The sequence below is a fragment of the Tasmannia lanceolata genome, unplaced genomic scaffold (genome assembly GCF_043159265.1).
Source record: "Tasmannia lanceolata isolate RefF3 unplaced genomic scaffold, GAP_Taslan_0.1 ptg000013l, whole genome shotgun sequence".
Lineage (NCBI taxonomy): Eukaryota > Viridiplantae > Streptophyta > Magnoliopsida > Canellales > Winteraceae > Tasmannia > Tasmannia lanceolata.
In genome coordinates, this window is record NW_027518690.1 from 35,993,383 (window position 1) to 36,020,031 (window position 26,649).

Consider the following 26,649-nt stretch of genomic DNA (forward strand, 5'->3'; position numbering starts at 1 on the left):
TCGGCAGATTATTGAATCAAGCTCTATTCCTTCCCTCACCGAGGTTTACTCCCGTGTACAACAGTGCTCTCCTGGTGATTCATTCTCCCCCGTCCCGGTTGATGGCTCGGCTCTTGCGGCCTATGATAGCAGTAGTCGTCCCAGTCGTGGTGGTGCCTCCGTTGGTCGTGGTCGTGGCCGTGGAGGACGGGGAGGTGGTCGTGCCGGTAGTGGCCGTGGCAGGTCGTTTTGCACTCACTGTCAGAGAGAGGGCCATCACATTGACATCTGTTACACACTTTATCCTGAGCTTCGTTAGACTCGCTCAGCCCACCTGAGTGCTGCTGGTTCTTCTGACCCGCCACAGCCCACTATTACTGTCACCGCACCAGCTGATGATTCCTACACCCTCTCTCATGCTGACTATGAGGATTTCCAGCGCCTTCGTCTCGGTGCCCGTCTGCCAACTGCCGGGTTTGCCCAGGTAGGTAGCTCACCCACGTCATGGATCATTGATTCGGGAGCCTCAAACCACACGACCGGTAACACTTCTAACTTGTCCTCCTTTCGATCCTTTCCTTCTGGTTTTCAATCTATCACCCTTGCTTATGGGTCTACTACTCCCATCACCGGTGTTGGTACTGTGTCACCTCACCCCCGTCTTACGTTATATTCAGTCCTATGTGTCCCTAAATCTCCTTTTAGTTTACTTTAGATTAGTCAAATTACTAAAAGTCTTCATGGCTCTAATACCATGTTGGATAGGAGATGAAGTGGAGAAAAGTGAGTTAGGGAAATCTCCCCCTGACTTATGTATTTATATAAAAGAGAGAATATTACATGACCATTATGCCCTTAGGCATATTCTAACAAGCACGGGTACTCTCCGGAGGTCCACGTACCCGTGTCGGGTGCGTATCGGGTGCGGGTGCTCTTGGGTACTCTTTGGGTGCGTACCGGGTACGTATCGGGTGCGCACGCGGTTCAAATTAAATCGAAAATTACAGATTTACAATAGAGGGGCTCTCCCAATTAACAAAAGGGGGTTGAATATATCAAAATATCTATAATATATATATCCCATAATTAAAAACCTTACAACTTAGAAGTAATATTAGATTTTGGTGAAGTAATATTAGATTTTGGTGATGTTATGGTTATTTGATTGTTCTCCAATTACATTGTTTGAATTCTTTAACAAAATATTTATTTTTTTATTTTTATGAATATATAATAAAATATATTATATTCAGCGTACCCCTAACGTACCCGTATCCTTCTTTTTTTTTAAATCACGTACCCGTATCGTGTCGTACCCGCACCCTGTACCTGTATCCGTGCTTCATTTGGCATATTACACACTCTAAAAGAAATTATTACTTTTTGATGTACTTAATTTTGAAACATATATGTGAAGAAGTAGAAATTACTATTTTTGATGTACTTGAATTTTAAAAAGGGAGATTATTTTTTCAACCCCCCCCCCCCCCCCCCCCTTCCCTCTAGGATTATGCGCCACACTTTTAAAGTGAATTGTGGCAGACTTTAACGCTTTTTTATCTCAAATCACGTTAAAAGGGGGGCACATAATCCTTAGGGGGGGTTGAAAAAATCATCTCCCCTTTGAAAAACATATAAAGAAAATATTACCTAAATGCTCCAATGGGGCTCCCAGCCTTTCTAGACCCCACGCTTCCCCGCCCTCGCCCCCGCACCCACACCCCTTCATGCTTCTAAGGAGTAGAGTACAAGGACTTCACAAGAAGGCTTCTCCAAACTCAAGAAAAGTTCGACAACTCAACCATAAAAAATGAGCTTAGCAAAAGTTCCTTTTATCTTGGACATATCAAGAACTTGGTTAGTGCAAGAATTTCCGTGATTGAGATTGATGTTCGTTCAAAAATTCCTTTCATCATTGACAAGGCAAAGTGTTTTATTTTTTCTTTTTGAGGAAGGTTGGTTTTTTTTAAGAAAGCAATTGTGCCCCACCCCAGTCACATTCATAGCAATTATGATGGGGTACTAGCCCTAAACGCCATATTAATAAGTGAACGAATTCAAAGCTCCTTATCACGCCCTTATTACCATGTCGTGCCTTACTACTTGAACTTACATGAGAGTGGCTAATAGTGGCTAGCACCATAAATTTATGGTCGTTTGGGGGTACTATACTAAGAAGGGCATTTAGAGGCGCACTTATAGGACTTTAAAGAAACCCCCTATTAGCCCTTATTAGGTTAGTATGCCAAAAAACCCTTTAAATGCCATAAAAAGGGTGTGACATGGGCGCAACGGATCTTCAATTTTCTCTAAAATCTTTCTAACTTGCTTCAAATGGGGAATAGCTTGTTTGATCAATCACCCGGTTCTATAGCATCCTCCAATTCATTGTCCGTCCCCCTTGTCAGCTCCCCTTTACTTTCTTTGCCTGATGAGAAGCTTTTCTTTGCCTAATGAGAATTGTGATAGCCTTCCCACAACACAAAGTTCAAACCCCTTCAGGGAGTAGAAAATAGGCCCCAAATCCCCTCGAGGTTGATTGAATTTTGGATTAGTACAGATTGAATTTTGTCGGTCGGGGTTGATTGAATTTTGTTGGTTGGGGTTGGTACCTAACACCTTCCAACCCCGTAACTTGATTTTGATCACCTCTGGTGTCGAAGATCAGCCCATTGAAATCATAGTCAACTTATGGATTCTAGGCCCTAAACTAGGTGGGGACTGTTCAAAGAAGAGTTGGTTAATCCCAACTCTCAAACCCTCCAAAAATTCGAGCATTGCTCTAGTGCGATTATTTTTTCATAGGGATATTGAATAGTTACAGGTAAATGATTCGTGTGGGATAAGGTAATCATGAAACATTGGCCAATGTACCTTGCAACTTGTACCATTTGTTGACAATATAGTTGTCAAACTCTTACGAGTCGTACGAGTCAACTCTCGAGTCGAGTCGAGTCGTCGGATTTTCGAGTCGAGTCGCATGGGTGACTCGCCTCTGTTGAATACTCTTACGAGTAGTCTGGCGACTCTTACGAGTCGCTGCGAGTCGAGTCAAAAAAATAAGACTCTTACTAGTCAAGTCGAGTCGCTGGCCTGGGCTTTCTTGTTTTGCTGGTTGAAAACTTAGAGGTTGGAACTTAGAACTTAATTATTATTATTTTTGAATGGTAGGCAATTGCATTAAATGCGAAAAAACACCGAGGGAGTCTACACAAATAAAGAGAAAGAAGATAAGAACAAGCCCCACTGGAAGGATCAGGGAGGAACGAAGTCAAATAGCTCAACTCTCTCCCTAGAGACAACATCTCTAGCTAAATGGTCTGCCACACCATTAGCTGACCGCCTAACATGATGGGAAGAAATTGATGCATCCCCCATCCTATCTTGGATCTCATTGAAGAAAGAGGCAAATCTCCAAGGGAAGGAATGAGAGCCACTATGCCACCTATCACATTGAGCGAGTCTCTTCTACCACTACCTTATTCAAATCTTCTCAAGATACCTTATTCCTTGGGACATGGCACGCACTTCGGCTTCATTAGCGTCATCGACTCCAATGGGATCCGCGAAAGCCCATTTCATAGGTACAAATTCATCCCTCAAGGCTCCCCCAATTCTGGCAGGACCAAGGTTCCCATGCTAGAGCCCTCAAAGTTTATCTTCAAAAAACCATGTGCGAGGCTCCCAATCGTGGATAGTCTTGGGTTCTACTTCTTGGCCTGAACTACCATAAATCTCCTTCCAACCATACCATAAATCATGGGCGGATACAAATCTAAAGCAAGGAAGGGTTTTCACCCATGATTAAGTTCCAACCAAAACTTAATTATTTTTGTGCATGCAAGTTACAAGCATATAGTTAAATTATATTTTTAGCGTAGTGCTTTATCTATGTGCTATTGGGTATATTTTTTACATGCCTCATCTTTTGATATATAATTATGTTTTTTCAACTAAATTTCTGTTCTTGTCAAAAACTCTTACAAGTCACGAGTCGAGTCATGAGTCATAAAATTAAGAAATCGAGTCACGAGTCGAGTCATGGGTTGACAACTATGGTTGACCATTTGTTTGGCAGTTAAATATGTGTGTGTGTGTATGTGTGTATTACATTGAGGCTTCTCTTTATTATTCTGGGTTCTTTACCTTTATCTTTTATTTTATGCTGGCTTAAATGCTACACTTTCTTCACATCCCCATTTTTTATCACCGAATAAATTAGTTCTTTAGAGTGAACAAATGATTTTGTTGGTTGCATATATGTTAGCTTTGTGTCATCATAAAACATTGTGTTATACAAACTTTACTGTTCTTTCTTCTTGTAGGTGCGAGGCATGATGTTTACCAAGGATGTCAGAAAACAATTATGTCAAATAATGCAAAAGATAGCCAAAGGTCAGGATTCAACACGTGTCACTTTTATATTTGCAAACAAGTGTGAACAAGTCCTTACATTGTCAGTTAAGTTTATTTTGCCTCCTTATATTCATGTTTGGGTATGGATCTTCTCGAAACATGTACTTGGTCTCCTCATGTTCATTGTTGGCAAGTACTGTAAGTGGAAATAAATAAAATTTGAATGAAACCATGATAAGATTCTTCCTAGATGATATTATTTTATTTGTTAGAAAGGATATATCATGGCTATAGAAAACTTATTTGTTGAGTTTGTCACTTAGGACTTTGAACAGGTGGCTGACATGCCTGTGATACTGGTAATTACTACTTATTTGAAGTTTGGACTCCATCCTCACGTACCCCAGTGGAGGCTCAGATTGTCAATACGAGAACCTAGTCTCTTCCTACCTTAGCATGGAGGTTTTGAACTTAGAAAAAAATTAGCTAGTTTTCTCGGGTCATGTAAGTTTGGTTGGCCTACTCTACAGTAACAATGCCCAGTACTTCACGCCGTCCCTCCAAATCTCCCTAATAACTTTTGAGATTTGGAGGGAGCGATGTAAAAGACATATGGAGGGAATCGCCAAGCCTATTATTGTAATCATTAATGATATATTGATATGGTGTGAGATGTTATGGTGTATGTTATTTACGTATTGTTTCTTGTTGAACTAAGTTCTTTAATCAATCGATTAAAAACGGTTAATCTCAACATGTTATGCAACATGGCACTTGTCGCTTCTTTTTTGTCCGTTGCTTGAGTTGTATTAAAGAATTATAGCTCATCAAAAGCTTACTTCTCTTGACTCATGTTGTGTTTATATTGATATAACATTACCTTGTTGGTATTTTTTTTTTAAAATAACATTACCTTGTTTAGTAACTTTGACTCAATTATCTATGGAACCAGCACATGAAGCTTAACTCCATATTGTAGGATGAGAACTTCAGTGTCAATTGCATTTGTTGTAATAGAAAAATGGTGGGTGTAAGCTTAAACATGATCCCTTGACTTATAGAATAAGATTTTACTCTATCATTTGAGTGAAATTACCCTTTTTGGTGCTTCTTGGATGATTCCGCAAAGCAAAGCACTGACATCTACAGCAACTCTAGTTAAAGCCTTGACTCCATATCGTAGGATGAGAACTTCAGTGTCAATTGCATTGTATCCCAACCAGCCTTGTAATGGAAAGATGGTGGGAGTAAACTGAAATTGATCCCTCGTTTGGTGTTGAAGGCATGATTTTAAATTTCAGTTTTGGTCGTCACAGAAACAAAAATGTTTTGGTTTCGGTGGAAATCTTGTAAAATTAAGGAAACATATGGAAGCATATGCAAATGATATAATTTTAAGACGACATTCAAAAAATGATATTATTTTATGACGAAACTTCACGAAATGCTTGAATAAGCACAAATACACACTTAGAAACCATCACATAAACAATACAACCGTCTATAATAGTTTAACAACATCAAATACCTAGTGACATGCGTTGTCGCTCATGTCTAATTATTCAATAATACCACATTTCACATGTAATTTATATGAATATGCATACATGATACATATATTACATTTCACATGTAATTCATATAATATTAAATTTTAACTCATATTGATGTAATATACCACTAATACAATTACGATTTTGATTTCGGTATGCGTTCAGTTTCAATATCGGTTTCGATAGGGAGGGAAACAAGAACATTTCAGTTGTTTCGTGTCAGTTTCAATGGAAATTAATGCCATGGCTGGAGGGAAATTTATCTTTGTGCGGAGAAAAAGACTGAGGTGCCTTCACTGCGGTGGGCCACTCCCAATCCAGGCCTGGCTTGGGCTTGCAGGAGTATGGGGAGTTCTTAGAGATGAGTTTGGACTTAATAAGTCGACTTTCTCTGGCCCCCTATTGGGGTCAAGTACTCCAATGAGGCCGAAGTGAGGGAGATTCTACAAGGCATCTGGGTTACTAAGAGTACCGCCGATTTGGGACTGCTGATTTATGGAAGGATACTCCATTAATATTGTCCGATGGATGTATCTGAGGAACCTCATCCTTGGTGGTTTGCGGATATTGTTAGAGAAATTCTGGACTGAGTTGAGGAGTACCCGATTCAATTTCTGCACGTGAGGAGATCAAGCTAATGGTGATACGGATAGGTTGGCCTGATCAAGAGTTGTCAAGCCTTGTCTAGAGATTTTTTACTACCTCCCTCCTTCATGTATTTTTCTTATAACATGTAGATGTTATGGTTTCTTTTATTGTTGTCTGTTATATTGACCATATCAGTCGTGGGGCTCCCCTCCTTTCTCTCTATTAATAAAATCTTTATCATTAAAAAATCCTTAAAAAATTACGAAAACTTAGGAAATGTATGCAAATGATGGACATCTAAGATGAAACTCCAGGGAGTGCTTGAATAAGCAGAAAAATGCTTACTCAAAAGCTATTATGTGAGCAAAAAAGCTACCCGTAGTATTTTAACAACATTGAACATCCCATGACATGCGTTGTCGCGCATGTCTGATTATTCAGTTCATACCACATTTCACATGTAATTCATATAAATATTCATACATAATACATAACATAATATTTCACATGCAATTTATAAAAATATATGTAGGAAGAATAGAGTTACCAAGGCAGCGACACACACACACACAGACAGAGAGAGAGAGAGAGTGCATGAAGGGAAAGAATTGTTTGAATAAGAAAGTTTACAACATATTTATAGGCCTCTCACATGGGATGCCAACAACCATGTGCGGCAGCAATGTCGAATATGCCTGTCACTCATGGGCTGCCAACAACCATGCATGGCAGCCACAGTCAAATGACAATAATACCCAACACTCCCCATCAAGCTGGAATATATATATATATATATATATATATATATATATATATATATATATATATATATATATATATCATACTTTCCAAGCCTGTTACAAGTATCCTTTAACATATCTGGCCCTAATGGCTTAGTGAACACATAAGCAAGCTGATTTGTTGATCGAGTAAACGTAGTGCATATCTCGTCTCTTTGAATTCTTTGACGAATGAAGTGGCAGTCTACCTCAATGTGTTTGGTTTTCTCATGAAAGACTAGGTTAGTGGCAATATAAATCACAGACTTATTATCACAATATAATCATGCTGGATTGGAAGGTGGAAGACCAATTAGGAGCATAACCAAATCAGTTCTCCGCTAGTATATGACATAGCCCTGTATTATGCTTCCACACTGGATTTGGATACAGTATCTTGTCTCTTGCTTCTCCAAGGCACCAAATTACCTCCAACAAAGATGCAGTAGCCAATTGTAGATATCCTGTCTACTCGAGATCCTGCCCAATCTGCATCAACAAACCCTTATATTCTTTCATGACCATTCTTCTTGAAACATAGTCATTTCCCAGGACAACCCTTCAAGTATCTGATGATCTGAATGACTACAGCCCAGTGAGATGTGCGAAGGGGAATTCATAAATTGACTAACATTCCCACAGCATACGAGTTATTAGGACGAGTGACTGTCAAATAAAGCAGCTTCCCAACAAATCTTCGGTATCGTCCTGGATCATCCATCAAATCTCCCTGATCTGGTAGGAGTTTGACATTAGGATCCATAGGTGTGGATGCAGGTTTACCCCCATTAAGCCCGTCTCCTCCAATATGTTTAAAGTATACTTTGTGGCAGAAAAAGCCCGTAACAAGAACGTGCTACCTCGATTCCAAGAAAATATGAGGAATCCCAAATCTTCGGTGGAAACTCTCCCTGGAGGAAAGTTTTTAATCTCCTTATACCAACTTTGCCATTTCCTATGATGACAATGTCATCCACGTTCATTATCAAGAAGATATACCCGGCAGTGGACTGATAACTGAAAACAAAGTGATCCACCACACACTGTTTCATGCCAAATCGTAGGACTGTATCATTAAACCTCCAAAACCATGCCCTCGAAGAGTGTTTCATCCCATAAATTGCTATCTAAAGGCAATAAACAAAGGAAAGCAACATACCCAGGAGGTTGCTCCATATATACTTTCTCAACCAAATCGCCATGAAGAAAAGCATTCTTCACATCTAACTGATATAATGGCCAACCACGATTAACAGCAATCGAGATGAGAACACTCATGGAAGGTATCTTGTCCACGGGAGAAAATGTTTCCTGATAATCAACACCAAACGTCTGAGTATTGTTAGAGTTGGTGCCCTAAAACCCAGTATATTTCGCATGTTAATCAATAAAAGTTCATTTTCATGACAAATTATGGGTACTAAAAGTTAAATATGTGTGATATATTACTTATCATTGACATGTATTTGTCCTTAGGTAGCATAGTAGGAAACCCATGCTCATGGATTCACAGATCCTAGGGGGGAGCAAGGAGATATGGGATTCCGGTTCTTTGCAGACCTTAGTAGTTCCTAGTTGGGGTTGAGGTTGGACACCTCCTGTACACAACTAGCATCTATCTTACCTACATGCACGGCATATGGAGTGACTTATCTCAATCACTTGGGTAGTGGACCCTAAGCAAGATAGAATGGGTACGTTGCGTACTGAACAGGATCACATTAGAATGGCTTGTGGACAGGAAACAGTTGAGCTATTCTACCAAACATGACCCTTTACATGTCCTTTGACCTGAGGGGTCATATTGGTCTGTTGGCGAGTCTCTCATTTTTGGTCTATCTAACCGTGATTCTCTTGGAGTCACCAGAGGGTAGTACTGGAGTGTTGGACAAACCTTCGAGGTCAATAGTGATGCCCAACATGGAATTCTCCCCCTATTTTATAGGATAACATCTATGGTTTTTGTCTGAGCAGTAAGCCTAAAAAAATACCTGGCCAGGTGGATTTGATAAAGTGTATATCAAAAGGTTTTCACAAAATAAATTTTGAAATGGTTTTAGCAAATGCATTTGCGGGCCGACACTGCTTGACTGAAAGGTATACTATGAGTGAGCCCAATGGGTAGTTCAAGGTGGCAATTGGGCCGTGCCGGCCCGTAGCACGCCCGGCACGGCACGATTGCTATAGTGACGTGAGCCGTGCCGGCACGGCACGAAGGCGTGGGCCGTGCCAGGCTAGGCTTGCCGGCCCGCCGGCACGGCACGACCCACTGGCAATTTTGCCTTTGTTTTTTTGTGTTTTTTTGAAATTTTTTGTGTTTTCTCAAAAATACCCCTTAAAGTAAGAAAAAATGGCTAGTGATAGGGGTAATTTCGGAAATTACATTGTGTAATTTCTTGTGTTCCAAAAATACCCTTCCCAACAACTATATTTGGGGGGTGCTTTAGGGATTACACATGTTTTTACTAAAATAACCCCCCAACAACTATATTTGGGGGTACTTCAGGGATTACACATGTTTTTACCAAAATAACCCCCCCAACAACTATATTTGGGGGGTACATTCGTGATTTTACTTGTTTTTACCCAAATAACCCCCCCAACAACTATATTTGGAGGTATTTTAGGGATTACACATGTTTTTACCAAAATAACCCTCCCAACAACTATATTTTGGGGGTATTTTGGTAACTCATTTTATTACAAGTCTTATAAATATCCCTCTCCCTCCCTTCATTTCTCACCCTCAATTACACTCTTATTACTCTCTTTTTACTCTCACTCTTATTGCTCTCTCTTTCATATTACTCTCTCTAATCTTCTCTCTAATTACATCAAATTCTTTTATTACATCCAATTCTCTAATCATTCTCTCCTATTACTCTCTCTAATCCTTCTCTCCATTACGGACTTCGATTAGCGATTAAGAAGGGATTAAGGAGGTGCTTAACAACTTGCGGTAATTAGTATTCAAGAAGGCGCTTAACAACTCCGTGGGCGATTCAAGCAAAGTTGAGGTATTTAGAATTTATTTTTTAAAATTTACTTATAGCCCATCTTTGTAATTTTTTTAAAATGGCCGGTTCAAGTGACCACTATTTTCAACCAAATGAAATCATGGGAAATGATGAATTACTGGAAGCTTGTGTAGAACCTTGGAATGATAATACATATACTCCATAATCCGAATATCCAATTGCTAGTGAACCTACCGAAGGACCTTGTAGTACTAGTGGGAGTCAAGCTCCTAGTACTAAAACGTCTAAACGTAGGATTTCACAAGTATGGATGTTCTTTCCCATCGAAGAAAAGAAGGATTCTAAGGGAGTTTTAGAAGAACGGGCTATTTGTAAATTATGTAAAAAAGATTTTAGTTGTAAGAGTAAAGGTGGAACAGGACACTTGGCAATGTATTCCACTGTTTGTAGTGCAAAGCATGGGTCATTAGACCCTAAACAAACCCAATTAAGCCTCACTTCTAGTTCATTAGGAACTTTTTCTTATTCTCAAGATAGGAATAGGAGAGAACTAGCATCATACATCATACAAGATAAGCAACCATTTATTATGGCCGAAAGTAAAAGATTTGAAAAATATATTCAAAAAGCTCTAAATCCTGCTTTTAAAAAAGTGACTAGAAATGCTATAAAATCATATTCCTTTAAATTATTTATTGAAAGCGAAGAACAATTGATTTCAAGTTTTGAAAATTTTAATGGAAAAATTGCACTTCTGATATTTGGACTAGTAAACAAAATGAAAGTTATATTTGTGTAACAGGACATTATATTAATTCGAACTGGATGTTAGAAAAAATAATACTTAGTTTTACTCAATTAGAATTCCCGCATAATGGTCATTCTATATCAAAATCTATATTATCTACTGTTCACGATTTTAAAATTCAAAATAAAAATGTTTCTATTAGCTTCGATAATGCTAGTATTAATACTGCATCAATAGGGTTATTAAAATCTCAATTGAAACCTATTTTAGATGGACAACTATTTCATATTAGATGTGCATGCCATATTTTAAATTTAAACTGTACAAGAAGTTTATCGGAAATTGCACCACAGATAGAGATTATTAAGAATTGTCTTCAATTTATTCAGTCTTCAGGGCATAGAAGACAAGAATTTAAAGCTTTATATAAAAATTTTGAAAAAAACTACAAAAAATCCCCTTAGATATTAAAACTAGGTGGAATTCAACTTATAAAATGTTAAAAGCATCATTTGAGTTCAAAACTATAATTACAACATTTTGCCAAGAACATATGCCTCCACCTTGCAATCATATTATATCTCTAGAATATTGGAACAATTCTGAAATTATTGCAGATTTATTAGAAGTATTTTTAAATGCAACTAATCTTCTTTCCGGTGTTTACTATCCAACTTCACAATTAATTTTGGGTCAAATATATAAAATTACTATTTGTTTTAAAACAGTAGATCGAGATTGGGAAATAGAAGTCTACGTCATAGAATGGAGGATAAATTTAGAAAATATTTTCAAGAAATTCCTCTATATTTTTTAAGTACAATAATAGACCCAAGGATCAAGTTATAAGGTTTAGAGGTCATTTTAGATGCATGCAATGAAAACGCAGGTATTGGATCTGGGCATAGTATAGATGAGATTACAAATTTATTTCATTCTATGTATGCATTGTATGAGACAGAACATGGACATAGAAGACCGAGTTCTTCACAAAACCACCAACCTAAAAATAACCCACTTTGGTCACTAATAAATCAAAAAAGACCTAGAAATAGTGCTAGTACATCTTCTGATGAGCTATCATTATATCTGAAAAATGATTATTCAAGCTACCTTAATCCTGATGAATTGGAGAGTTTTGATGTTTTGACATGGTGGAAAGAACATGAAAAAAGTTATCCAGTACTATTCGTCATGGCACGTGATCTACTAACCCCCCCGATGTCCACAGTAGCATGGGAGTCTGGTTTTAGTGCAGGTAACAGGGTCTTAGATGACACACGGAGCAGAATGTCACCAAAAACAGTAGAGGTATACGTGTGCCTCAAGGACTGGTTGGATGTATTTGATAGAGCACAAGACAAAAGAGAAGATAACTCAACCGACTCACCTGAAGAAATATGAAGATTCGAATTTTTAAGTCGTTAATTTCTACTTGTACTTCACAATGTATTTGTACTTCATTTTTTTTCTTTTTTTCTTGTATGTTGGTGGGTTATATGCAAGGTTTTATGTCCTCCTCTAATAATTTTCTATATTAACAAAATTTTAAGGTACCGCCCGGATTCCTGGATAAATATTCCAGGCACAATCGATCTTTGTTTTTAAATTACTTGCAATTTGACTTGCAAATTTTTCATAAATGACTTGCAAATTTTTCCAATTTTTTCCAACTAGTGCATTCTCGGAATTCCGAGAAAAATTCCAGTTGAAAAAAAACATATTCTCAGAATTCCGAGAAAATGCACTTGTTTGAAAAAAAAATGATCGTTACGTGCCGAAACGTGCCGGCACACCACGAGTGGGCCTCGGGCCGTGGGTCGTGCCGTGCCTAAACCCCACCCTTTGGCGTGCCGGCACGGCACGGCCCGTGACCAAATCGTGTCGTGCCGCGTTTGCCACCTTGAGGGGTAATTAATGTCCACCCCCCGTAGGACTCAACTCGGTGATGTGGACTTGGAGAAAGGACTTGCACATTTGATGTGATTAGGGGTATAATGATTTGACGGTTATCTTCAGGGTTACGTCTCGATGGAGGCCACTGACTCAATGCGATTGTAACATTGGCTACGGAGCAATAATCGCAGTGAGGCCCACTTGTGGGTTCTGCAGCGATTGACCTATTATAATCTATTAGATAGAGGTCCCGCATTTATTTGGTTGCATATACGAACTAGTTTTGTGGCATTTGATGCATTGAAAGGATATACACAATGCATAGTGTATTTGCACTCTGGAATACATTGGGAATACTAAAATGGTTAAGTATTAACCATAAGGGTATTTGGGAATATTATAGAAAAATATGGATGGAGCTCTTATCCCATTGGATGGAAGGAAATATGTTTATTTAATTAAAAAATTAAATAAACAATTATAAGTTTAGCTTATGGACTAGTTTTACTAAAACAGTCATAACTTACTCATCTCTTTGCCAAAATTAATGTGTAAGTACTTGTTCGAAGAACTTTGAAAGATCTACAACTTTGTAGGTTATGATTTTTTCTAATTCGGCCATTTACTTGTCCAAAACTGAGGTCAAAATTTGACCTGCAGCATTATAGCGGGAATGTAAAAAAAGGAAAGAGTGTAGGAGATATTTTAGGGATTGTTTTTATCAAATAAAGCAACCCACATTTTTTTACTTGGAAAAACTCAATTTAGGGCTTTCTAAAAGTCCAAGAATTTCTAAAAACATTCCCACATTGTTTCGTTTCTATTTTGAAAAAACAAAGTAGCTTGTTTCCAAATTGGGGCTTCCAATTGTGGCTAGTTTCCATTGTTTTTCAGAATTCTTTAGAAACTTTGGATTGTGCATATGGAAATTGAGAATTCTATAAATATAAGACAAATGAATAGAATTTGCAAGAGCTCTTCCATAATTCCATGTGCTGGAAATTGGTAGAGACATCCCAAATTATTTCTCTTCTTCTTCTCCTTCAATTCCATCAACTAGTTTTGTCTTTTCTAGATCAAAGAGAAACATCCAACCAAGCTCCATTGATCTAATTACATATTCCCATATTATAATTTGATTTAGTTCAGATTATAAAGTAAACAAAGAGTTGTTTACAAGATCCTTTGTGCAACCAAAGGAATCCATTGGTTCAACTTGCGGTTTTGCATCGATTAGATTGTTGGCGGATTTTCGAGGAGTAGATCACGCAGACGTTTTTCTTCTCAGCAGCAAAATAAGGTATTTATATTTATGTTTATTAAATCACTTAAAATCAATTAGTCCCTAGGAATCCTGGGTTAGAGCAAAAATTTTGTTGTACATCGTTTAATTTTCCGCAACATGTAGCGATTTTGCTCAGGGTTTACAACCAATCTAACAAGTATATCCTTTGCCACGAGTCCCCCAAGTCTCACTCCTCTGATCCATCGCAGGAGCTCTCTTCACATTCGACATCTACATCTTCAACAACAAAGATCTTAGAAAAAGAAAAAGACATTGGGGCGAACTCTCCCATGGTAGGTTTCACAGGATTCAGCCAATTGTCTCGATCGTGGGATATCATTGAGAAATAGGAATCAGTGTTGCTCTCAACAGAAGCAAAGCAATTCTTGAGATTGTTATTCTATATTCCTCACTAATCAGCATCCTTTGAGGCGCTCAATGGTCCCATCTGGAAGGTATTTAATAGCAAAGACCAATCGACATCCAACGGGCTGTGCTCTAGGAGATAGGAACAAGAAGTTTTATTTGAATTGAGACAGCCATCTCGTCATCCATGGCAGCCCGCCAACCAGGATGAGCAAGAGCATCTGAAATTGTCTTAGGCAAAGAAACAAAAGAAATACTCGAAACAAATGAACAAAATGAAGGAGAAAGACGCTCATTAGAAACAAAATTTGATATTGGATGTGCAGTAGTGTGAGATCGAGTGCGAGAAGCAATATGTGAATCAGAAGTATGAGAAGGATTATCAATGAAGATAACAAAGTAGTGAAAGCCAAATAAAGAAGTAGTGCGAGGTGGGCCCCAAACATCGGAATGAACAAGCTCATATGGTCCTGACGACCTACGACTACCATGCGAAGGAAAAGACACACGATGGTGTTTTCCCAACTCACAAGACTCGAAGGATAGTGCCTCAACGGAACTAGTAAGAGGGTGACCCTACCGACAGTGCCACTATAATAGGCATCAGCAGACGTTCGAAGTGCAACACTAGTCGGGCTCGAATCAAAGTAATACAAGCCACCAACCTCACGCCCCAAACCAATCATCGTCCCAGTCTTTAGATCCTGAAACACATAATAAGAAGGAAAGAAGGAAACAGAGCAATTCAGAAATTTGGTTAATTGGCGTACAGATAACAAATTGAAAGAGAATGAAGGAACATGTAAGACCGAAGATAAACGAGTAGCATTAGATATGAACACCATACCCACTCCAGAGACGGGGTATTTGGTTCCATCTACTAATGTAACAGTAGGAGGAAGGCTAGATACATCTAACTGGAAAGATGAAAGAATTTGAGGGTTACCAGTCATGTGATGAGAGGCTCTGAATCTATGTTGCATGGATTCGGATTCGGGTGTCGGAATCCGACACGGATTCGAGGTGTCGGATTCGGCAAACCCAAAAAACAAGGATTCGGATTCGGCATCGGATTCGGTATTTTAATTAGATTAATTAAATATTTTAAAATTTTTAAAAATATATATATATATATATATTATAAAAAGAATAAGCAACATTCAATATGCTTTCATAATTCAAAACTCTATATAACAACCATAATAATATTCAAAAAAATGTTTATATATATAGTGCTATTTATTTACCCGGAATTTATTTAGGGACCCGGGCGCACCTTCAATTCATTGATCAAAATATAACATTACAACTTACAAAAGGAGGCATAAACCTTGCCTCTAACCCAAACAATATGCAAAAAAAGATAACAAAAAAACTTTGAATATTTGGAGTGCCGAAATTTGTCCCATCTTGCTGCTCCTCAAAAACTCATAATCCAATTCCAATCAACTGCAATAAAAATATTAGTGCATGAAGGTTAGGCATGATATTTAGACTATGAAATAAAAATTAAAGAAAAAATGAACATAAAAAAATTTAAAAACATACCTTCCTCAACTAATTCTTTCCACTTTGCTCGTCTTCATCAAACAATGAAGGATCTAAATCATCCTCATCCAAGTATAATTCTGCATCTTGAAGACTGGAAGCCCCTTCAACAGCCAAGCCTTCACCCACAGCATCCCAATGTCGTGAAGGACCATCCTTATATTCACTTTGCTGCCTCGATAAAAGACGTAAATTGGAATGCACAAAGTCCAAGTCTTCCACTCTTGATGATGTCATCTTGTTCCGCTTTAAAGAGTGGATGTGTGCAAACGTGCTCCAATTTCTTTCACAACACGATGAAGAAGCTGGTTGTGATAGAAGTTTTGCCGCCAATACCTGTAACATAGGAGTACTCGAGCCATTCTTCGCCCACCACACGATAGGATTTTCAGAATATCTATCAGACATAACCTCCCAACGGCCATAGTCACCAACTCCGGCAGAAAATTGTCCATACTCACTGCGGATGGATTGTCGATCAGCTACATTTGGAAAGAGGCTCTCAAAACATCTATCTCGATTAATTGATATTTCTCTATCTACGTGTGGAGAATCTCGATTTTGATCTGCACCGCCCTCAGATAGCCATCGGTCATTGTAATACTTCGGATTCAGACTGTGGGCCATACAATGTAAAGGAGTGTTGCTTTTGTTCCATCTACTAAGCAAAATAGTCTGTACCACATCATAAAATGTCGAAGTATCTAAATGAGGATCTTTCATCTCATGATGAAAAATAATGTCCTTCACTTTCTCAATCATAGAATCCCACATCTCATACACAAGATGTAGTGTAGGACGATCAGTGTCGCAGGCCCTCAACATGGACACAATGGGCTCAGTGAAGCTCAACATATAATCAACATTGTCCCACCATGTATCAGACACTATACACTCATTTATCTTATTTGCTTTCTGGACATCGGCAGCATCTTTATAATGTCTCCAGTCTTCAGACATCACCATCTTTTCAAGGGCCGTTTTGACTTTTCGAACTCGTGCAACCATCTGAATTGTGGATGCAAATCTAGTTTCAGCCATACCTAATAATTTCAACTTTGAAAATCTATTGAAGATGGCGAGTGTCATTGAATGATTCACAACGAAATTTCTAATCAACTTCACGTCTTTGTCAATATCCACTATCCATTCACACAGTATAAACGCTTCAAAATTCTCAGCTGTGTTACTCGGCAAACATATGTTCTTCAAAGCCAAGTTCAGTGTATGGACTACACACGGTGTCCAAAATATGTGTGGGTGAATGGCTTCAACCTGTAGCCCTGCAGATCTACAAACAGGTGCATTATCAGTGATAATTTGCACCACCTTCTCTGGCCCAACCTCAGAAATAACTTCAAGAAATACTTTTGCAATGTACGACGCATCCTTGTACTCTCCACTCGCATCAACGGATTTTAAAAACATAGGTTTACTCTGTGAAACGGCCATAAAATTTATGAGTGGTCTCCTTTGCACATCCGTCCATCCATCAGACACTATAGATACCCCTGTTCGGCCCCATGCCGCTCTGACAGTATTTAAAATATTGTCAAGATTCCCCTTTTCCCTTGCAAGTAGGGTTGTCCTAAGCTTGTTGTAAGATGGTGGTGTGTAACCCTTTAAATTACTATCACAAGCATATTTTATCACTGCTCTAAAATAAGGAGATCGGACAAGATTAAATGATAGCCCCGAAGAATAAAGCATGCGAGCTATCATTGTATCCATCTCATCCGTGGAAGCCATGTTAAATGACTGAGCAATCGGACTCTCTAAAAGTTTCCTTTTTCTAATAGAGTCGTCAACGGTCATTTTTGGCAGTGGTACTGAAGCTGCCTTAGCTGCCGCATTTGCCATTTGCTTCCTTCTATCCGCTTCATCACTTTCTTTCTTTAAGGTATTTAACATCGTGTGATCTAATGCAGGACATTTTCTAACTCCTTTCCCACTAATATGCAGCAAGTGGGATTTCACTCTTGAATATGAGCCTCTGAATTCTTCATTACAAAACTTACATTTGATCTGCCAATTCCCTCCCCCACCTTCACACCGGCGCAACTTCTCTACATGATTCCACAGTGGGACATCTACATTCTCGTTAACCTCTTTGTCCGTATTGTTACTAGTAGACATTTTACCTGTGAAAAAAGAATATTTTGTGAATATGTACTTGTTTTTTAATTAGTCCCAATTTGTTGTTCCTTCTAAATTCTAATACTTATTTTTTATTTTATAATCAATTTTGCAGGACTAAAAGGTTGGTGCTGGATGGATAAGTTTTTTTTTTCGGTACACAGGCAGTTCATGAAAAAAACTATAACAAATGCCATTAATAAAAGATTTCCTTCATAAATATTTTTCTTCCAATCTAAAACAGGCCCTCGGTGAAAACATTGGCTTAGTGAAATAGTTTTTTTTTTGCAAGCCAAACATGGACTTGTGAAAGAAATTTCTTGCAATCTAAAGAGCCAATCTAAAATAGGCCTTAGTGAAAACTGAAAACATTGGCTTAGTTAAATAGTTTTTTTTTTTTTTTTTTGCAAGCCAAACAGGGATTTGTCAAAAAAAATTCTTGCAATCTAAAGAATAAAGATAGACATTAATCCAAGCTTTCTTACAATCCAAGTAAAATGAGAAATACCTGAAACAGAAGTAAAGAGGATTTTGACGAACAAACTATCTTGACTTTTGGTTCAATCCAAGCTTTCCTATCAAAACAATTCTCAACTTTAACATACCTAGTATTTTTCAGAGAAAAATACCCATAATTTTTCAAAGAAAAATGCTCATGAATTTTTAGAGAAAAATACTCACTAATTTTCAGAATCTTCTCAGAATGCCCATGAATTTCTAGAGAGAAAAACTCAGAATCTTCTCAAAGTGTAGAGGCAGAGAGAAATCCCCAGTTTTTTGCATAAAACTGTTAGGATAGAAACATTCAGAATGCCGTTAAAAAAGATGAAACTTTTCAAAGAGAGAGAGGAAGAAGGTGAGAAAATACATACTTGGAAATTAAGTCTTTTCTCTTTTTCCTTTTCTTCTTCTCCTTCGGAATGATGCAGTAGACGGCAGCCCTTCCACGGAAGGACAGAAATTGCATTGAACCACTCGGTTCTACATGAGCCAAACCAGAAACTGATCTCTCTCAAAAACCTCTCTTCTAAACTGATCTTTCTCAAAACAACTGCTTGCACTCTATCGAACCATGAAGGCAGATGGATGAGTCGAGTCCCCCTGGTGCTCATTTTATCGTGAAAGGCTCCCTGAAAATGGAAATTCTATCTATCTTTTTTTTCAAAACAACAAAGTTTGACCCTCAGTAATCCTTTTTCATGAAATCTTTTACAGAAATATCTGCCTTTTTTATCTTTTATAAATTGTAGCAAAGACCATCTATGGATTGCTTTTTTATGTATATCTTGGAAAAAAATATCTAGAAAGGTAGGAAATCACGGGATTCGTGTCAAACTGTCAACTAAAGCTGCATGCGTGTCTTGCAAGCCTCTCTGACGAATCTTTTTTAATGTTTATCTTGGAAAATATCGTGAGACGTATGGAAGGGTGGGATTCGCATTAAATAACGCCGCTTGCCGTGTCGGATTCGTATTTTAAACGGTGTTGACTGGACGGAAACGTCTCGACACAAATCCAGACGAATCCAACGCGTATCCGTGCCCGTATCCGTGTCGAAACGTCTCGACACGTGATACGGCATAGTGAGATGAAGAATCCGCGCAACACAGCTCTGAATCAATGAGCCATGATTTAGAGATACCAGAAAGAAAACAGAACGAGCTACCTGGTTGAGCGAAGGTGGCCATAGATTGCTTGCCTTTCACGGATGTGCATAAGTTCCTCCTAATCAGCACAACTAACAATCATGGAGTCACTGGATGTCGATGCAACTGAAGCCGAAGGAGGGGGTATGGAGGGTGGGCATCATCATATGCAGCTATGGAAGTGGTAGTAGAACGGAGGGGGCGAAGCTCCAGATGTAGATCATAACAATAGTCAATAATGTGGCCATCCACACGACAATTGGTACAATATCGAGACTCACGACCACGACCTCCACCTGAATCACAACCACGACCACGGCCACCATTATCATGGCCACGACCAAATCGACCAAACATACGGCCACGATCACCACCTGTTAAGTAACAAGTGCAGACCCATCAGCAGTTGGTCACTGGGTGGAACAGCCCGCATACGCTGTACTTTAGAAAACGTATCTGCAAGAGATGGAAGGGTGCTAGAGCTAACGATCTGCTAACGATGTTGAATATAATCGGGACCCAAGGAATCCAGATAACGAACAACACATAAGTCCTCCTAGCGCTTAGCAAGAACAACAGGATCCACTGTGAATGGGATAAGTAGATCAAGCTGTTGACATATGGCAATATAAGAACTGTAATGATCAGAAATGGACATGTCTCCGTGCTGAAAAACCAACCAGTCAGAGAAGAGATCACAGTCGTGTGACGTTATTATCAGCGCCAGAGTACAGAGTTGCAACATAGTCCCAGACTTCCTTGGAGGAATCAAGATACATCATAGTTGCAACCACTTGTGGTTCCAAGCAACTCCACAAAAAGGATCTAATAACAGCATCCTCATGCTCTCATCACTCATAGGAGGAATCAGTGGTGGCTGGTGGTGAACGCTCGAGAAAGCGAACTTTGCCCCGACGAAGAAGGTAAGTACGCACCACCCTCTTCCAAGGAGGATAATTCTTCCCGTCAAGCCTATGGAGTTCATCTGAAGGGGAGCTTCCACATGAGTATAATTAGCACTAGATGAATGAGATGAAGGGGGAAGAGTGGCTTCAACAACCGTCAGCCTCGATGAGGAATATTCCGAAGCATGATAGGCGACAATCCAAATAACTAATAGTCAACAAAAACAAGCAAACGACCACCAACAAATCATCAACAGGTACTAACCATGCCACCACCAAGCACACTCAACAATAATAATTAACACCAACTATCCACCAACAATAATTAACACTCCAGTCAACACCAAAAACACCACGAAGCACCCACACTCAGTGATCATCAATCACCATTAAGTTAACAGCAGATCTCCAACAACCACACTACAACAAGACAATAACTACCAACCACCACAATCGACAAGTCACAATAACAAATCAGATCTCCAAGAAACACCGACATTAACTAGAATAATTTCGCCGAGATCCACCAACATAAACATGAATTGACAATTAGTAACATCAACAACTGGTTACTATCATATCACAATGAAACTACCAACGGATCACCACCAAACAGTAATCAAATCACCAATAAGGACATGCTAACATATATTTTCTGGATGAGAATGGCACAGTCACCCCCAAACATACACTATCACCATAAGAGACACTCAAAACACTGTCCCAGAACCATATTTAAGATGAGAAAGGGCTAAAAAAATTAAAACATGAATAGGTTGTGATTAGGAACTGATTTTTGTAGATGGATAAATTAGGATTAGGTTTTAGAAGGGTGCGAACAAGTTTGTAGGGTTGCGGCAATGAGGAAGGGTGCAAAGAGGGGGTTGCGAACTGAGATGAGGTGGGTAGGGGTTGCGGTAATGAAGGAGAGGTATTTGGGTGAAGAAATGTCCCAGATATATGCATTTGACCCTCAGCCTCCAAGATACCCCTGAAGAATTAATTCTCCAAAAGATTCTTCTTGGTTTTCTAACCCAAATAGCAAGCATGAAGAAGAAAATTGATGGGAACTTTTGTTTTTTATTTTATACTTTCTGGCATGGTTTAAAATACCGGTTTCCCTGGGAAAACCGAAATTTCGACCGAAATTCCGAAATTTTGGTCGAAATTTGGTAAGAAATTAAAAAGAGTATTTAATTAATTTCGAAATTTCGGACCGAAATTCTGAAATTTTGTAACAATTTTAAAAAAAAAAAAATGTCCCAAAAACGAAATTTCGGTCGAAATTTGGTAAGTAGCGAAAAATGGGATTTCGGGAAATTTCGGTTTCGGTCCCCACCGAAATCCGAAATTTCGGTCTGAAATTTCGGATTTAGGTCGAAATTTAAAAGCATGCTTTCTGGTGAATTTTATCACTTCTCTTTTAACATTACTCGGTGGCAAACAGGGTCGTTGGATGTAGAATCCAATCGAAAGTCAAAAGAGGGCGGACAAGACTACAAAAAGTTGAGGAAGGCTTTGTGCATAGGCTATGGGAATCAGCTTGCCGAGCGGTTGATCCATCACAATGGCTACCGGACTTTAGGCCACAAGTCACAGCTTGTTCAGGTAAACACTCCTCCCTATCCCCATTCTCAGCGTTCCCACCTTCTCACCATGCACCATCATTAGCTACTTCATGCAGACACACAAATCCATGACATTCCTCATGCATATTTAGATATATAATCAACAGTTTCCCTGCACATCATACATGCACAGATATTCAAAGCTCATTACAATCATTCTACAAATCATATTACATGCTAAAACACACAAATTATTCATTTGAGGTTAAACTTTTGCATGCCAGGCATAAAATTGACATATGTAGTTATCTGCTCTTAAATCTTAGTCGAAATAAGCAACTTAATTGAAGGGTATTTTGGTCTTTTGGAATTAATTTGTGTATGATTACCCCATTGTGGATGAAAACTTGATATTTAATAGGGTTGACTCCTCACATATTTGATATTTCCATGACCCCAAAACCATGGTGTCTGGGAGTAGCATTTGATGAATATAATGTCACTTACCATTTTTTTTTGAAATGGTATAATTTCACTTACCTTAAAGTTTAAAATTAATATATTCTCCAATTTAACTATATTCCAAGTTCGAGTTATGGTTGCAGAGCAGCAGATGTAGCCTAAATCCAGGAGTTCAATTTATTTATAGGCAATGTAGATGCTTGTGCGAATTGTATTTTCACGTTTGTTGCAATTCTGAGTTTTTTCAATATGAATAGTAGCATATTTTATCAACTTTAGCACATGTTTCAGTTCTAGTGGAGAATATTGAAGTTGTTTTATACCATTCAAGAAAAAAAATTGAAGTTGATTTATTTGTTTAAGAAAAAGTTTTGTGTGTGTGTGTGAGTGATGAGTTACTAATGTTCTCTGGTCTTGTAAGACTCTGATCTCTATTGTGAGCACATAGCACATGTTTGTGCTTGTGAGATTCCACCAGTGGATGGTCCCCATTCCGTATAATGGATTGCTCACAATAAAAATTTATCATTGAAAGATAGCCATATGATAAATGGTCAGTGTTATTTTATTTTTAATAGGATCAATGGTCAGTAATTGCATCTCATCCCCATGATATCTATTCTTCCATGGCCTATCCATATTCAGCCATCAGTTGAAGGGGTCCCAAATGCCACTTGTATTTTAGCGGATTCAGGTCTTATGTTCAAAGAACATTTGTTTTTTTTGAAAAGTGACAAATATATATTATAATTCAAACCGAAGATTACATTCAAAGAACATATTATATCAATATGCCAAATATAATACACACACACACACACACACACACTAGTCGTACAACCGGTGCGATGCACTGGCTGGAAGTTATATTTGATGGAAAAAAAGCTGCAAGAAATTGAAATTTGATTGAGGTAAAGATGATAGTTGACAACAATATCTGAAGAGGTATAAAGTAATAAATCTGACTATTCTATATCAACTGAAATTAATTGAATAAATATCTCAATTTCCTTCTTCATTTTATCAATGACAAAAACAATACTACTAAGAGTAGTTATAATCCATGAAATTTTGAACAAAACCCCATATCACCCTAATTAACAACATAGTGATTCGGTTGCAGATGAGATGTTTCTTCAACACCAACCACTACATCTTTTGTTGCTTTAGCTCGTTTGCCTTACTTTTTTTGCTCCTTTTTCTCATCCTCCATTTTGTAGAGCTTAATTCGTAGAGTTCAGAACTAATAGATAAAATATTTGCAGAGCTTCCAATCCAAGAACTCCATTGCAGCATGAATCTAATTATGGCCATCAAACCTTAATGCTTTTGCATGGAACCCCAACACGTAAGATGATTAAGAATCCATACATGCAAATAAACAAAATTACAAAGGAAGCAAAAAAAAAAAGATATGCCCAAAGTAGAAATTGAAAGAAAATTTGTTTTTTATCAAAAGCTTTGTGAATTTAAGTTTTTTTTTTTTTAAAAAAAATTGATTTAATATTCATGTTTATGTCCCCACCGAAATCTGAAATTTAAAGACTTTTCAATCAAGACAATGGGAGTCCAAACAAGAGATAACCTTTGAACTGACTCAACATAGCCATATGTTGAATCATAAAAGGAAGGAACAGGTCCAGGTTCATTCCCAAATAACACAGAAATCAAACAACTTGAAGCCATAGGGTTAGTTCCGGTTATTTATAAAAGGAAGGAACAGGTCCATTCGGTTTCATTCCCAATAACTCATAAATCAAACAACTTGAAGCCAGGAAAAAAAAATATTTAACAGAGGAACAACAGTAGAAAACCCCAATTATGTACAACCAAGCAGGGGAAAAAGTATCTAAACCCAAAAACCGAGCGAATAGAAAATGCAACTGTACAAATTATAAGTCCCAGAAGCAAACACAAACAAAAGTTGCACAATACATGGAGATTCCATATCCAACTATTCATCCTAGTCTTGAAAACTCCACACCTTGGTTTTCTTAGCACACCTATAGACGATAAATAAAAGTAGGATCATTTGATACAATAACACCACACTAAGTAACATTCAAGGAAAAAAATTAACACAGCATTTAGTGATCTCATTAAACTGTACTAAGAATCAAGTCATTCACCCCTTTTCTGAAGGAACCTTCACTGAGGTATTAGCTTGAACAATTGGGGTGCAAACCGTAGAGTATGCTGATTACATCACCCTGACATGCATCAAAAAAAGTTGGTTTGTAAAAAGTGCTAGAGAATAAACAACTAACATCAAAAGACCTAGAAATATGGGAAGACAGCGTGGACAACAAAACAGAGAAAATCAACATCATTTCAAAGGGACACAGTAAAATCAACGAAGAACAACATCATGGTTAATCCCAATGATAAAAATATCAATGGCAATCACCATAGCATCAGTTAACATAATCACCGAACAATAAATAGAGAAAACAAAAAACTCACCAAACAATAAAATTCAAAGAAATATCAACAAATTCCCCCCTAGTAAATTTTTCTCTTTTAGGTCAAGCATATGGGCAATGTGATGCTGGAAAAAATCAAACTCCAGCTTACTTTACCAGCAATAAGGTGCCAGCGTGTCCAGAATGCAGGAGGAAGGGCGAGTGTACAAAAGAAAAGGAATGGGGCTTTTATAAGCAAGGAAAAAATGCGTTTTGGGATGGCCACGGCCAACGAAGGAGATGAGGACTGCAGCAGGGTAGGGAGAGAGAGGAAGAGAGCTTCCTAATCGAGAGGGTTTGAGAGAGAGAGAGAGAGGATGGAAAAGGGGTTTGGGTAGCAGAGGGCCTTGCTGCTCCGTACACTGAGCCATGCCGCGCGATCCAGACGGCGGGATTCGAGGAAATAGGAGGTATGGGTTAGGGTACGAGAGAGAGAGAGAGAGAGAGAGAGAGAGAGAGAGAGAGAGAGATTTTCATCAGGTGAAAAAACCGTGGAGAGGCAAAAATCTTGCCCGCCTATTTCTTTGGTGAAATGGGCAGAGATCTTGAGTTTTTTTGCGAGATATTCCCCATATTGCTAAAATTTTAGTTTTTTTTAAACTTTTTTACAGTTTTTTCAAGATTTTAAAGTGGATTTTTTCTCTTTTTCCATTTTTTTTTTCAAGAATTTTGGGAATTTTTTGAAATTCATAAAATATTTGAGGGAGGAAGGGGAGGCCAACACGTGGCTGTGAATAGTAAAAAACCCTTCCCTCGTTATAATAGATAGATATATATATATATATATATATATATATATATATATATATATATATATAGAGAGAGAGAGAGAGAGAGACAGGGAAATAATATCCATGTTGAATTTCATGGAAATTTGAAGAAGGAAGAAATAACATAGAAGACTAGGAAAGTCATGAAATAGGGATGTGTTGCCATTTGTGAATCACTCCCTTTATTCACTTGAGTTAATACATAAAAAGGCCAAAATGCCCTTAAGTCGATTGTGGGAAACTGCATTGATGAGAATGTCAACAAGTCGTTTCTCCAATTTGACATAAACGGTGATAATCTTGGCAGCTTTGTTCTCTTTAAAAAAGTGATAAATCAACCTCTATGTTAGGGGTGCAACTCGGGTCGGGTTGAACCCGAATTTTTGCCAGGTCGGGTTGGGTTTTCTTAAATTCGGATTGGGTTCGGGTTGTAAAAACTCAACCCGATTTGAATTCGGGTTGGGTTCGGGTTGGGGTGTCGGGAACCCGACCTGACCCAAAACCCGACTTGTATTTTTAAAATAATAAAATATACTAAAAATGAAAGTTGCAATCGCTACTTTGAGATTTTATTTTCCATCTTTCCTTTTTGATCTTCCCTCTCAAAAATTTTGATTTTCTATT

General features: G+C 38.1%; 1 protein-coding gene across 2 annotated transcripts in view; it reads left to right on the plus strand.

Moving 5' to 3' along the window:
* Positions 1-26,649, plus strand: part of LOC143890042 (RNA helicase family protein) — a 136,641-nt gene that overhangs the window by 107,445 nt on the left and 2,547 nt on the right. The window contains exons 13-15 of one of the 2 annotated variants that reach the window (XR_013255107.1): positions 4,305-4,374; positions 18,328-21,020; positions 22,211-22,346. Coding sequence is in view for 1 of the 2 variants with exons in the window: in XM_077394566.1 (XP_077250681.1) it covers positions 4,305-4,374; positions 22,211-22,371 (231 nt within the window). In the remaining variant the exon portion in view is untranslated. Of the gene's footprint in view, positions 1-4,304; positions 4,375-18,327; positions 21,021-22,210; positions 22,372-26,649 lie in introns of those variants that run through there. The other variant, XM_077394566.1, reaches the window with a different exon arrangement.